Source organism: Heliangelus exortis, chromosome 1, assembly GCF_036169615.1.
Source record: "Heliangelus exortis chromosome 1, bHelExo1.hap1, whole genome shotgun sequence".
In the NCBI taxonomy this organism is placed as follows: Eukaryota; Metazoa; Chordata; class Aves; order Apodiformes; family Trochilidae; genus Heliangelus; species Heliangelus exortis.
Genome location: NC_092422.1, coordinates 70,952,680 through 70,967,408, shown reverse-complemented (window position 1 = coordinate 70,967,408; position 14,729 = coordinate 70,952,680). Strand labels below are relative to the sequence as shown.

The following is a 14,729-nucleotide window of genomic DNA, read 5'->3' as shown; positions in this document are numbered from 1 at the left end:
CAGTGCTGTGCTTTTTCTCATCCCAGAAACAAACCACATCACAGTTCTGGAGGCATGCATTACATATGCTCCATAGGAGTGGTTTGTATACAAACCTCTTCCTTTTCTCAGTGGATGTACAGAAGAGAATGTTTCAGAAATTTCTTCCTGTGCAAGTGGTACAAATCCTGACTGCTGCCTTTTCTGAGGCTTTCTGAGGGCAGAAGGGGCTGAGTTGATCTCTGTTACTGGAGAAGTCTCCTCCAACTGGCATCTTTCTGAGAACTTCTCTGTCCCTTCTGCATCACAGGAGACAGGTTTGATTGCATGATGGACCCCTCTGCAGATGTCAGTTTGGAAAAAGCTTCAGGATGTGTGACTGGCTTTATGAACTGTGTGCTCCTTAGGGGACATACAGGCTGGGCATCCTTGAGGAGCCCTAGTAATCAGAATTTCTCTGTAATGTATCTCTGTGGTGTCTGTAGTTTTAGATATCCTACCAGGCAGTCAAATTTGTTAAGTGTGACTGCACGTAATAGAATTCATATTTCAACAGGGATGGATATCCAGTTTGACTAAAGTGACTGGGCACAGCCTCCAGGCTTTTCTTGTCCCAGTAACCAAGATATTTTTCTTGTATTTGATTACAAAACATTGAGATATAAGACCTTAATTATAGGGAAAGTCTGCAAAGAGCTCAGCCACTCATCTGAGAATTCCTGGGGCATCTCAGTTCAGGGGAGATGGTGCTAGCTCTTTCATCACCCTGCATCTTAAGCCTAGACAGCATATAAAAAACCAGCCCAAGATCAAAAGGCTGTGGGCAGGGATCTGAATTTCTCTATGCCTATACCTATTTGTAGTATAATTATGCAAAGGTTTTGTTTGCACCTTCATAGAATAAATTTTATCAGAGTTCTTCATCCAATATTCTATTTTAATTATCTGTCCAAGAAGAAATGGAGTTATAATTTTCAGTAAGCTTATTTAAGGTGTTTACTTTTCGAAAACCCCCTCTGATTTCTATTGCCTTTACATTAGCTAATTTGCAAGTAATTTCTCCTGTCTCATGATTTTTTACTGAATATTGAAAAAATAATTTTGAGAAAGTTTATTTCCTTTGTATTGTGTCATCAGGTTGTTTTTGATGGTTTCTTCTTAAGGAGGAAGGCTCGATCTATTAATGAGCTAGTAGTTTAACTTAAGAAAGCAAACACTATAAACAATTGTAGTTATTTTTCATGTCAGGAAGAAGGGATTTTGCTAACTTTAGTCCTTAACTGCATTTTTTGGGTAAAATTTGGCATAACAAACCATTTGACTAATTTCCATCTGTTGATATAAAAACTATGGGAAGTATGATAGTAGTAAGTTTAGTTAGCTACAATGCACAGTGTGCTAATGGGTTATGCCAATTTTCTTACACTACTATTTCATAAGGTTTAACCAGCTGAGTAGTAGATGCTGCTCTATCACATGAGAATAATGTATATCTTGTGAACAAACTTATAATTCTGTTCAGTGTTAATGCTTTCTAAAAATTATTATTGTCTTACTGTTTACATTGGAAACAAAGGTAGTTTGTCATATTTACTTAACTAATGAAGTTAATTTAAATATGCCAGACCAGTTATTTTCAGACAGAACATGTCTGTGTTATGTGAATTTGTCAAGTATACACACATCTGTGCATACATCTAGGAACAAAATAATGAAATTTACTTACTAATTTATGCCTTTATTAAAACAAACAAGGATCTGTATGTGCTGCTAGCTTGATTGTGACAAACACCAGTGTTTCACTTTGGAATTGTCTAAACTATGGCTACAACTAACATTTTTTTAAAACTTAAACTTTATGACACACCTGAAATTCTAGTTTTGAGGATGACAAAAAGGTTCTCAGTTTTTGCTAGTGAGAAATGCCTGCTGGAGCCAGTCACCAGTCCTGTACAGTAAAGGTTTCCTTCTTTATCTCCTGGGGGAGGGCTTGTTTTGGTAAACATTCTTAGAGAATGCCCACCTTCTGTGGGATTGTATTCACACAAAACAGGAGAGGTCTGCTGTCTTTTGATAGAGCGGTGGATGCAGCACTGTCAGGTATCTTTTGTATCAAAGAAAACATAAATTCACCTCTTTTGTTACACTGGATGGTATCCACTCACTCTCTGTACTGCAAATTTTTTTTATTACTGTGAGTTGTTTCAAAAGAAGGTGAAGAGCTATGAGCTCAGCAGGATGAGGCTGTCCTCTCCTATTTCATTTAAACCTTTGCACTAGAGAAGGAAATCCGGGATCGATAAGATGTAAGAAATGAAATGAATATGGTGAATCAGTCCACTGATTACCTTGGTACCAGTTGGTGGTCTTACATTAATATGTCAGATATTGAAAGGACTCTGAATATTATGTGAGCTCCAAACATTCTTAAATAATATGCTCAGTATGAGTAACTGAAACAATTCAACAACAACAACAAAACAATCAATTTACCACTGAGATAGTATAAGACATCTCAGTAATATTTATCGCTTTCTTGAAATCTATTAACTGTCATGTAAAGATTGCTTAGAGGTAAACAAAAGGGTTACACCTCTTGTGTGCCATTGAAGTTAGCAAGAGCTTTGCCAATAAAATCAATGATGAAAGGAATAAGCCCAAGGCACGTTCATAGATTAAAGTAATTTTGGTGATATGGAATGATGGATTATTTGATTTTACAGTATTTCAAAGTTGCCATGGAAGACTTGACACAACTGAAATCCTTTCTTTTAATTAGTCCTTGCAGAGTAACTGAGGTGATACAAATGAAAAACAATATTCCTTAGCCAAAGAATGTGGGGTCAAGTCTGTTCAGATTGCGTTTGGCTTGTAACTAAATTCAACAGATCTCTTTTTAAAAACCCATAGTGCTCTAACTAGTTAATTGTAATTAGATATTGATCCTAAACCTGATTTCAGTTGCTGCAGTAGCCTGAATAAATCTGTGAGGTGGTTTTTTTTTCTGTTAATATGGCGATAGTTTGTTTTACTCTATTTCACTGTTGTGTCTCAGCTGTACATTCTTGGGTATGTGGGCCTGCATGCTGGAAAAAACTAGCACGTTTGAGTGGTCCATAAAATGAAAATATTAGTAAAATTTAGTTCAGCCAGGCTCTTTCTTCCCTAGGGTAATCCCTCACTGGATAAAATAATCCATTCCACAGGTAATATAAAAACTGAGAAAAGGAAAGAATGTGAGGCAGACAATGAAAGTACTGGGTCTGTTACCCCTAATTCAAAATGGAGAAATGGAGGAAAGACTCTAAGTAGCTACAATACGTGAGGGGTTCAAATCTATAGTGCAGTTTAGAAAATTTGCACGCGCACACACAACCAAGATACCCATTTCCCTAAATTTTGCTTGTCACCAAATGAAGAGATTAATTGCAGGGTAACAAATTTTATTTGCCAGGGCTCTAAAAATACCATTGCTGGAGGGCTGAAGCAACTTCTTCAGGTTCTGGCTAGCAGAGTTATGTCAGCAGCTTCTACTTTCTTACACAGATTGGAAGGAGCAAAAAGCAGTTCCTTTTTTGGGAAGTGCTTGGCATCATTGCAAGTACCATGGAACCTGATACATGGAAGATAGATTTTTGAGGTTACAGCAAACAGAATTTGTGAAAATAAATCAATGTTACTGTATTTTTAATGAGCTCACATCAGTAATGATAGTCAGTAATGTTTCTATAATCTATTTAGACATATACAGGACATTTGGTTCAGGGTCATGGTTTATTTTGATTAAAGAATTCAGTTAAAATGCAATAAACATGGCCACAGCAAATAGATGAGTTTGTGATTAGTTCTACAAAAATGCTACTTCTTCTGTACTCAGCAGTCATTCAGGGGTTACCAGGAGGCTGTGTTCAGCACCTTAGCCAAAAAAATAAAAAATTGTGCAGAAGATAGCTCTTAAAAAGTTCAAAGGAAGAAGAAAAAAAAGATAGAGGAAAGCAGGGTTCAGAATAAGAGCATGTAAAAGCTCCTCCTACTGAAAGAGTTCAGAGTGCATCCCTGTTTATTCCATATTTCAGTGGTTCAGGCACTCCCCTCAGAAAGTGGCAATTAAACTCATGACACTCGCAGTCTCAGTAGGAGTTGCTGGAGAAAAGGCCATCTCCTATTACCTGAGAAAGGTCTGGAGGGAAGAGTTAAGGCTGTGAGTGTCTTTTTGACATGAGTGCCAAAGATCTGAAGAAGGTTTACATTCGTTACCTGAGGGTTTCATGTTTTCTATGAATCAAAAAAAGTTGGCTTCTCACAGCTTTGAATTTTGCGAAGCCATGTTGGGCCCCTAATTCTCTGAGAATTGATAATTACAGAAATGAGACCCGTGACCCAGGGCATTGAGTTCCCTGAAACATCAACACGTGAACAGCTAGGCCTTATACACTGGTGAAGGTTGTGATAGCTGGAAAACTAATTTTGTGAATTTAACACTTCACCAGTTTTCTAAAGGTTACTTTTTTTCCAGAAGAGACCTGCAATACACTGTAAAATTGGGTGGTTTTATGATTTTGTTCACATCTGTAAATGCTTTGCAGTGCAGAATGACGCTCAGAGTCAGGTGCGGTGGTTGCGCACAGGCTGCCGACCCTGGAGCATATTAAGAAAATTCATCCCCTCCCCTTTGGTCTGACTGAGCAGTGTTGCATGGGAGATGATAGCACAACTGGCTGTGGCAGAACTCATCAAGTAAGCATGACAATTTTCCCCACCAGACTACAGACGAGCGGGTTCGGCTGCCTGACATCCGAGCGAGCAGGTGGTACCAGTTCCGCGTGGCAGCTGTCAACGTGCACGGGACGAGAGGCTTCACAGCACCCAGCAAACACTTCCGATCCTCAAAAGGTCAGTTTTCGTTCCCTGTGTCTGGTGCTCACCCTCTGCTCACTCACACCATGGATCACAACCTGAGTTGCCTAGTTTTCTGGCAGAACGTTTTGAACAGGTTGGGTTTGGGGTAGTTTTTCCACTGGATTTAGAAATAGTGGGAGGTTTGCTTGAAGTCAGCAAAGGAATTATAAGATGCCATTATTGTTTTATCAGTAAGGGGTCACAGGAAATAAACCTTTTAAACATTTTCTGCATGGTTGGTAACCAACATGACCCTGACCATGAAACGTGAAGGATCTGGGGTATCAGTCTGTTATTCCAAGAGGTTTCTCTTCTTTTTCTTTTTCGTTGTGTGAAATATGTTGCTGCCATGTGTTTAGCAGAATACTGAAGTATTTTGTTGCCTGTGCCTAAATAATTGTAGCAGCATTGTTTTGATGTAACTGCAGGATCTTGTAATATACCTTTCTCCTTGCTAGCACTAATTGTAAGAGCTTAAGAATAAATGTGCAGAAATGCTAAGTAGCATTTCACAGAATCACAAAATCATCTGGGTTGGAAAGAACCTTTGAGAGCATCCAGTCCAATCCTTGATCCACTATCACTGTTGTTACCAGACCATGGCACTGAGTGCCACATCCAGTCTCTTCTTAAAAACCTCTTGGGACAGAGAATCCACCACCTCCCTGGGCAGCCCATTCCAATGCCTGATCACCCTCTCTGTAAAGAATTTCTTCCTAATATCCACCCTAAACCTCCCCTGGCAGAAGGGACTGACCCCCCCCTGGCTCCAACCTCCTTTCTGCTCATAAGAAAATCATGCTGGACAATCCACAAAGTATTGTAGGAATTTTTGTTGCCACTTCTCATTTTGCAAGGTTTTGGGTAAATAAGTAACTTTCAAAATTATTTCTGTGCCAGTAAATGGTTCTTGGGGGACAGTGGAGATGGGAATGGATCTTCCATCCTGTGAAGTTTCTGGCATTCTCCCTGGTGTGCCTTTGGCCCACACGAAGCAAAATTTTCCTGGATGACTCTCAGGCATAGTATAGGAATTAACCACAAGCCAGAAACCACTCCCAACATACAGAGGTTTGGATGTGGTCCCCCTCTCTTAAAGACAGTCGATAATGTGGGCATAGCTAGACCATACGAGTCAACTTTAGTGCCAAAGAATGAGATCCATGACTCATCACACTGCTAATAGAAAGATTGTCTTTGTTCTGCTTGTGACAGAATCTCTAGGCTATTATAAGGCAAACTTTCCTCCTCTTTCTGCTGATAAATTTATCTTGCAATACAGGCAGTTGGCATCCACGGGTTCCCATGATAGCTTCCAGCTTGCTGTTTGGCTGTAGGCAGGCCTAGAAAAAAATCTTGTAGTGGATGCAGTTAGAGACACATGAAAGTGCTTTGCTGGTATGGATGGTTTAATTGCTTACTGACCAAGCATGCATTAGACTCAATGATTTTCATTGCTACATATTTGTGGTGGGAAGGTTGGCTGGAATAGCTATCCCATTATTGCTGTGACCACACAACTTCTCGAGCATATAAAAAAAAAAAATTAAGAATTTATGATAATTAAGTAGCATATTGTTTCAGTCAAATCAAAAATACAGTTCCTTCCAGCTGGGTTGCCTTACTCGGCAGCAGTAGTGGCTTTCTCTTTGCTGTTCTTCATGAGCAGCACTTCAGCAGATACAGCACCGTGTTACTGAATCTGGCACCAATATGACTTTAAACTTACATCATTGTCAGTTGCTTTATTGTAAAGCTTCCTCAACTATTCTACTTGGAATGACTACAGTTGCAGTTAAAGAAAAGTAAAGCATTTCATTACTGAAGTTTTGTTTTCAGAGTGGCTTTTTCAGGCAGACTCTGTATTATTTTCAAAAAACTTCATCTCCTACTGAGTGTGCTAGCCACAGGAGTGTGGTGTTCAAAATACCTACACTGATAATGAATATAAGAACACCCATGATAAAATCATACTTAAGGTCTCTTCAGCCCAGTATCTGAGCCCAGCCAAAAGTGGATTTTTGGAGAACAGTGTAAGAACAGAGTAAGTGCATTAGGGATATTCCCTCTGAATAGCCTCTCAGCTGGCAGTAATTTGTGTTTCAGGAACTACTGGAGGTTTTGAAATTATTAGATGTTAGATACCAGAATTCTCTTTTTCTGTGTTTTCTGCAGCTAATCATGAAGCTCTTGCTCTCTTTGAGTGCAGCTCATGGCTGTCTGGAGGAGGTGGAAAACGTCTTTAGGACTTTGTGAAAAGGACAGCAGGAGCCACTAGGACCTCTGCATGTGCTCATCTAAGAAATCAAAATAAGGGTATCTTGATAATAGCAGAAAGCATGTAGCCAGTGTTTTTCAAAAGGCTTCTATAACCCTCAAAACAACAACTTTAAATTCTAAACTCCAGCCCTCAGCATAGAATCATGAGTAGCCAATAAGCAAGGAGTTCAGGTAGCTCTCAGCTTTGTAGCCAAAATCCTATTTTGGCAGCTCGTTTTACTGTCTTGGAGGCTTTTGTATTGTCTGAGGTTATTCTGAAGATACCATGTTAGCCAGATGAAATGTGTAGAAGTGTTAGGTGACACAGAGGCTGTTCCCAGGTGGTCCCTGTTGGAATGACACTGGGATGCTTCAGGGGTCATCTCTTATGGGAGGACTCTTATGAGTTCCCAAGTAGGCACTTGTAGCAGTAACAGTTTTAGTGTTCTGTAGAAATTTCATCACTACTTTGGAGTTCAGTAGGAAGTGGTGGATCCTGACTGGCAGAGAGGCCAGAAACTCTTGCTCAGATGTGCCTAGGTTTTTGAGTGCCAGCATCTACTGGCCCTTGCTGAGCTTCTACAGACACATTTAACCTCCAGTTGGGAAAAGGAAAGTGGACTTTGGCACATCACCTTTGGAAGAATAGCTGCTGTCTGTGCTATGTTTTTGTCAAGTGTGGACAGAAATCCACATTAGTTCTTTTACCATTTCAATTCACCCTGTTTTGCCAAGTCCAGGAGAAGATTATTATATTCATCAGACTTGATAGAATTTTCTTCAAAAAGAAACCCTTTGATCAGGAAACATGACAGCAATTCCTAAGACAGTTTTCTACACAGGATGCTGAACTTTTACCAGTTTCTCATAAGCTATAATGAATAGCAAATTATTTCAGTTTGTTTTTCCCTTAAACGAGGACAAATTTGATACATAATATGAATCAAGGGAGGAATATGGCACCACAAAGTCTCTGTCACTAAATATCTTAAGCTGTTAAAAAGAACACTCAAAAGCATTACTGCTGCAATTATTTAGAGAGAGAATTTTGTCTGGTTACCACAATACTCTTTTCTACTATTTTGTGTTTTTTCAAATGTAAAAAATGTGATCTCTAAGTAGACATGGGAAAGTAAGGTTTTGTTTTATTCAAAATAATGTTGTCTTCAGAGGTATGTAATTTCCATTATCTTTTCTATCACTAAATAACACTCCTTTTTATTCAAATTAGTTTAATTTAACAGTCATGAAAAAAGCAAAACCAGGAAAACAATCGTATTTAATCAAGCATTCCATCTTACCATTCTTCATCTAGTTGTGTTTTGAGGCTTAATGTACTGCAGCCTTTGATGCACTTATACTGTGAGCATTTGAGGTGAAGGTTTATTAGCTGTTTTACACTGCCTCATGTGTTCATTTATAGCATTAATCTGTAAATCATAAATAATCAAAATTACCTAGCTGAGATAATTTATGAAATAATCAGAATTTCAGCAGGGAGACCTTTTTTATGCTGTTTCTTTTTTATGAAGGATATGAAGGGTTTGCATTTCTTACAAGGCCCTTCACAAGGAATGAAGTGATGTTTTGTTTTGTGAAAATGCAATTCCAAAATTGCAAGAAACACATACTAGACCCTGCCTGTTCAGAGCTCAGTAGCTAGAGCATGAAGTGAATACTGCACCTAGGAGAATAGGTTCTTTCCTAGAAGTAGGATTCTGCACATGGATTTTCAGATTGATACCGTCAGCTAAAATTTATAAAAACTTTCTGCTGTTTTGAAAGTGTTCCGGGCTTTTAAATTTTGTGTGCTTTCCTTTTAATCTTCAGCTGAGTGGCAGCAATTTGCAATAACAGCAATAAATAAAGCTACCAAAATACCTGACAGAACACTTTTGATCCCCAAAGGTACAAATGTATTTCTCTTCAAATTTTTACTGGCTTTCTCCAAGCCGCTTCATTTTCTCTGGAAGCAGGAAAGAACTGTTCCTGCAATCCATAAATGAGTTTTCTTGGATGAAAAGCTTCCTGTGTTTTTCTCCCATTAAGCTGGCATTGGATAGCCTAACCCAACCAGCCAGAAGTTGCTCAGCAATAGTAATATAACTTTTAATTTTTCTGTAGTTGGGTAAGAGTTTGAGGCAATTTTTTTCTATCTTTTTATGAGTCACAATGAGTCTGAAGTCTTAGGAACAGAAACTGCAGTGAACTAGCGGGACCAGTGTTAGACATTTCTATATAATACATGATCTTGCTGGTCTGTAGTCAGGCACTCTGACATTTTCCCAGACAAAAAGAGTCTGTAAGATGAACACAATGAGCCCAAACGATCTGATCCTTCTACCTCTGCTAAAGGTTTTTTATCTTCAACATGAAAGCAGTTACTAGCATACACAGGATAAATTGTCAGGCAAAAGGAAACAGACGACATTGTTTTCTTCACAGCACATGAGTACCATGCTGGATGTGATTTCATGCATACATTACTGAGTGTTAGTAAAACCAGAACAGACACCCACTCCTGGCAATAAAATTCTTTATGTTGCTCCTTTGGGACCTATGATTTTTTTATACTGTTGCACAGCTGGTTTATGTGTGCCATTTCCATGGGGCAAAGCCAGTCCTCCCACTTATGCTTTGGAACTGTTTAATGGTTGGAAAATTGTCTGTAGAGCAGCTTCAGCAGTTTTTTAGACTTGGAAGGTCTAATGTTTAAAAGACAGAAATGGGAGATCCATTTTAAGTGAAAGGGTCTAAATTAGAGTCAAACTTGCTATCACATTTACAGCTCAGAATGAGAATTCCAGTTCCAATGTCTTTATTTTCTTCCCTGACATATATTCCAAATCATTTACTGTTCTCATTACAGTTGTCATATTTAAAGCCAAAATGGATGCACTGCAGCAGTGTGTGGTGTGATTCCTGTGTAAAGCCTACCCATATTGTTTAGTTAAGGTTACAAAGTGCTTCCAGATCCTATTGATTGGAAGAATTTTGTGAAATATAAATTGTCTATCACTATGTTTACAAATACAAATGGGAGAAGATGTGCCTTTTGAAATGGTGATGATGTGATGGGTTTTTTTTTCTTTTATTTGCAGCAAGAAATCCTCCCTTTGGGGGACTAGAGACAGAGTTTTGCTTGTGATGGCTGAGTAGCCAGCAAGAAAAGAATTTAAGTCCTTTGGGTATACTCAAGACAGATACAATTCAGACAAATGCAGTACTTACTGCATGTGCTGGAACATCAGCTTCAGCCTTGACCTAATGAAGTTATAATTTCTAGCAGAGAGAAGTGATTTACTTGTCAGGCTGCTGAGACCAGAATTTTTTCGGATTTGAGGATAGTTGTGTGTGCCAAATTCTAGTGTGTGTATATATATATATATATATATATATATATATAAGGACTTTTATTTTATTTGAGTTATAGTTTAAGCTGCAAGGGAAAAGCTGGCACTAGCATAATTCTATCTGCAAACTAAAGAATTTGATTTAATGCTTACATAAATTAATGTATATAAAATTTCAGAAGTTTACCTTTGAAGAACTGTCAGTAATTTCCATTCCAGTAACTTAATGTTCACATATCTGAATTATACATGTGGACAGTCAAGTCAAAGGGATCACAGATATATGAAGACTAACATCAGAATGGCTGGCAAAATGCCAGTTTATCTTCATAGTTAGGTTAACAAACACCTTATGTATATAAGTTTATAATCCAGCACCAGTTATTAACCTTGAACCGTTTCAGCATGAGTTGTATACTGTTTTTAATGTCTTGTCTTCACCTTGTAGAAGCATGAGTTTTCCATTCAATAATGCAAAAGTGAAGGTTTAAAAAGTCAGAAAAAACCAACTAACCTGTTATCGGGTAACTGTCAGGCATGCCTTGTGGAAGGCCATGCTCTGATACTTAATAGTCTGGTGTGTTTTGGATTTTGGGTTTGTTGGTTTCTTTGGTTTTTTGTTTTGTTTTGTTGTGGGTTTTGGGGGTCTTTTTTTTGAGGGGTGGATTTGGAGAGGTATGAGGTTCTGAGGGGGGTGAGGTGGCTTGTTTGGCTTTTGATGTTTTGGTGGTGAGGTTTGGGTCATTTGAGTTTTTTCCTGTTAACAGCAGGGATTACAGTATCTTGCCTTGCTTCCATTCCTTCTTTGTTTTAGTGGTGAAACTCAATCTTCTAAATGAAAGAAGACATTAATATTCTTCAGGTTTTGGCTTACAAAACGGTAGTTCTGCCAGTTGTAATAGTTATGATTATCACAAAAATATATAGAACTAGATTAATAAATTATATAGTGGTTTTGAAAATATGAAATGGATCTCTAGCTGGTATAAAATGCTCACTAAATGACTTCCTATTTCAGGTAATATGCCCCAAATCCAAGAAAGTTTTCACTGTTCTGTCTCTGCAATCAAACAGGGTTTTTTAGACTTCAGGAAGAAATTTTTTAGTGTGAGGGTGAGAGACACTGGAACAGGTTGCCCAGGGGGTGATTGTATCATCCCTGGAAATGTTCCAGGTCAGGTTGGAGGGGGCTTTGAGCAACCTTTTCTAGTGTGAAGTGTCCCTGTCCATGCAGGGGGATTGGAATTAGATGATCCTTATGATCTATTTCAACCCAAACCATTCTATGATTCAGTGAAAATTTTAATATGTTAAGTTTTGTTCATCTTTGGATCTTACATTCTTCTAGTATATGATTTTCTCATATTTCTCATTCTCAGAGTAGCTTGGTCTACTGGTTTAAAAAAAGCTATTCTAGAAAAAGTAGCACTTTCAAATGTCTCACCTTTGCATGTCTACCAACTGCAGATCTCCTTCCTTTCTGCCTTTTACTGCCAACACCACCACTCTTCCTCCTGTTCAAAAGTATTTTTGTGGATGATGCTTGTGAGGCTTGCAGAAGAGAGACTTTAAAGAAAGGAGACACTCAGGAAAATGTTTCTGCTATTGTTGTTATTTCACATGTACATCCCTTTTAAGGGGATGTTTTTTCTCTCCTGAACTGTAATTGCCCGATAATTTTTAATACAACGTTAACATTCACCCAGAGCAAAGGAAAAACACAATGAGGTTTTCTTTTAAATATAGATCAGCATTTTGTCTGCTGGCTGGTCTGTTTCTAGTGAACACAGAAGAAATGCTACGGATAAAGTAATTTTTTTTACTAAACAGCAATTATAAAAACTGCAAGGTGAAAAGTGGAAGTCAGAAAAAATAATCAGTTGGTTTCAGTATGCACATAGTTCTTCCTTTCTCGTTTCTGTTGCTGCTTATGTTACTGGGAAATATAGGGATGTTTGATGTTACCTTGAAAACAATAAATCTCTGTGAGCCTGCGACATACAAGCTTCATTCTGCTCAATTGCTAACTTTGTATAAGGAAAATTACACACTATTTTGCACTCTTATGGGGATATTTTAAATGGAAGAATTTAATTTTGGTCATTTATTTTTAGGCTTGGGAAAAAATAGTGAATAGAACTTCAAATTGGTTTAAATCATATAATACACTATGTCCAAAAGAGCTGTTTCCTTTAACTGTTAGAATTTTTTTTAATGACTCTCGGAGTCTTTTATAGATGCAGAGTGAAGACAAACATGATTTATGGTTAGAATTCTTTTTACTTATCTCTGACTGTTTGTAAAGACATATCCTCTGAATCACTTTAATTCTATCCCATATGTTATATATATGCATAATACATGATGCATGGTACTTCTGGGAGATAACCTGAATAATTCACCTACAGTCATATAATCATGTTGCACTTCGGGTTATAAATATTTTATCATCACAATACATAAAAAAACCCCAATATTTTGTATCAGTGAAGGTGAATACTTAATAAAGAATTTGGATCCATGAGTCATGATTCTTTTTATATGGATTGTGCCTAATTTTAATTTTATTAATCAATGTACTTTTTAAATGATAGAAGTAAATTAAAAGTTGCATTAGAGAACAGTAAAAACCATTTAGATAAATTGCTCTTAAGTTTACCCCCTCCAATATAAATAGCTTTATATACATTTAGATGGAGTTGTTGGCTGTTCCACACGTAAGGATATATGTGTTGACACAATGCTTCTCCAAAGCTGAAAAAAAAAAATAAAGGGAACTAGCTTGCAAGCTGATTTTAAAAATGAGTGAGAAGAAAAAAGAAAATTATATTATTTTTAAAAACTAAGTTACATTTTGAGAATTCTTAAATTCAAGCATGCTTTGTACCTTTTATGCCCAAATGTTAGGTTGACTTATATGTGTGAGGAAACAGGAACATCCATTGTTATTTAACCAAGAGTCCTGTTAAATAACAGAAATAAGCCATTATTTCACATCTGCTGATCTTTAAAAAGGAAACACTGTCTTTACTAATTCTGAATATGTCAGTTTGCATGAACTAGATGATGGAATTTTTCACTGAGACCATTTGTCATAGGGATTATCTGATGAACTTGGTATGCCTGGAAAGTTTATTTAACAGCTCATTTACCATTATAAAAAGGTGCACATGAACCATGCTGTAAATGAATGCCTGGTGTCCCCTTTGCACACCTCCAGTTTTATTTCTTGCAAATAAATGGTGGCTCATTTGGCTAAAAGCATGAAAATGTTTTGGTTTTTTTTCTAAATCACTTTGTTTTTTTCATGGCTACAGGTTCATAACGTGCCTTAATTACTATGAATTTCCTTTATTTTGCCTGATATAATTTTTATTTTTATTTTGAGTCACGCTGTTTACTTTTACCTAATTTTTCTTCTTGCAGTTTCCTTATATTTTGTCACCACTGTTAAACTACCACCAACAATTGAAAAAAAAAAAAAAAAAAGAAAAAAAGAAAAGTAGGAGATAAAAAGTAGGACTAAAAAGTAGAAGTTAGCAAATAATAAATTGTACTTTCAAAAGCTCAGTTTCAGAATTTCCATATATTTCCTTTACTCACGGTCAGGCAGGTTTACAAGGAGGTACTAACATTTTGTTGGTCAGTATTGGAACCTTTTACTTTTAAGGGTTCTTGTCTCCAGGGTCAACACAGAGACAACCAAAGAAATAATATTTCAGTTGATTTTGACCAGAAATTAAATCAGAATAGGGAAATAAATTACAGGGGCAGCTTATTACATTTGTTCTAAAAAAACACCATAGAGCTCTCTGACATCGTAATATATCATTACATACTAAATATATATATCTTCTATGGAACTTTTTATGTCTTATGGTGCTAGATATTAATACTATAATTTTGAAGAAAGCTTCAACATGTGGAAACATAATTGTATCATCTGAGGATTTTCTGGCAATGCCAGAAAAATATTCAGTATTTCCACCATTCTGTTTTGTGGTAACTATAAAAGGCAACTTGTAGAACACAAGTGTTTTAAACTCACTGTATTTTAAATAATGAATTGACAGAAGTTAAACTGATAGCTTTGTACGTTTTGATGAAGTTTCATAAATTTTTATTTGTTTCATAATGTTATATCAACAACATAGAATTATAGTGCTAGATTCCAACCCATATCTTTTTACTCAGTAGAGCTTGAATTGATAGAATTTGCAAGAAGCCGTATGATTTATT

General features: G+C 37.0%; 1 protein-coding gene across 1 annotated transcript in view; it reads left to right on the top strand.

The window, feature by feature from the left end:
- Positions 1–14,729, top strand: part of ANOS1 (anosmin 1) — a 126,405-nt gene that overhangs the window by 76,577 nt on the left and 35,099 nt on the right. The window contains exon 6 of the mRNA XM_071747787.1: positions 4,743–4,872. Coding sequence (XP_071603888.1) covers positions 4,743–4,872 — 130 coding nt within the window. The remainder of the gene's footprint in view (positions 1–4,742; positions 4,873–14,729) is intronic.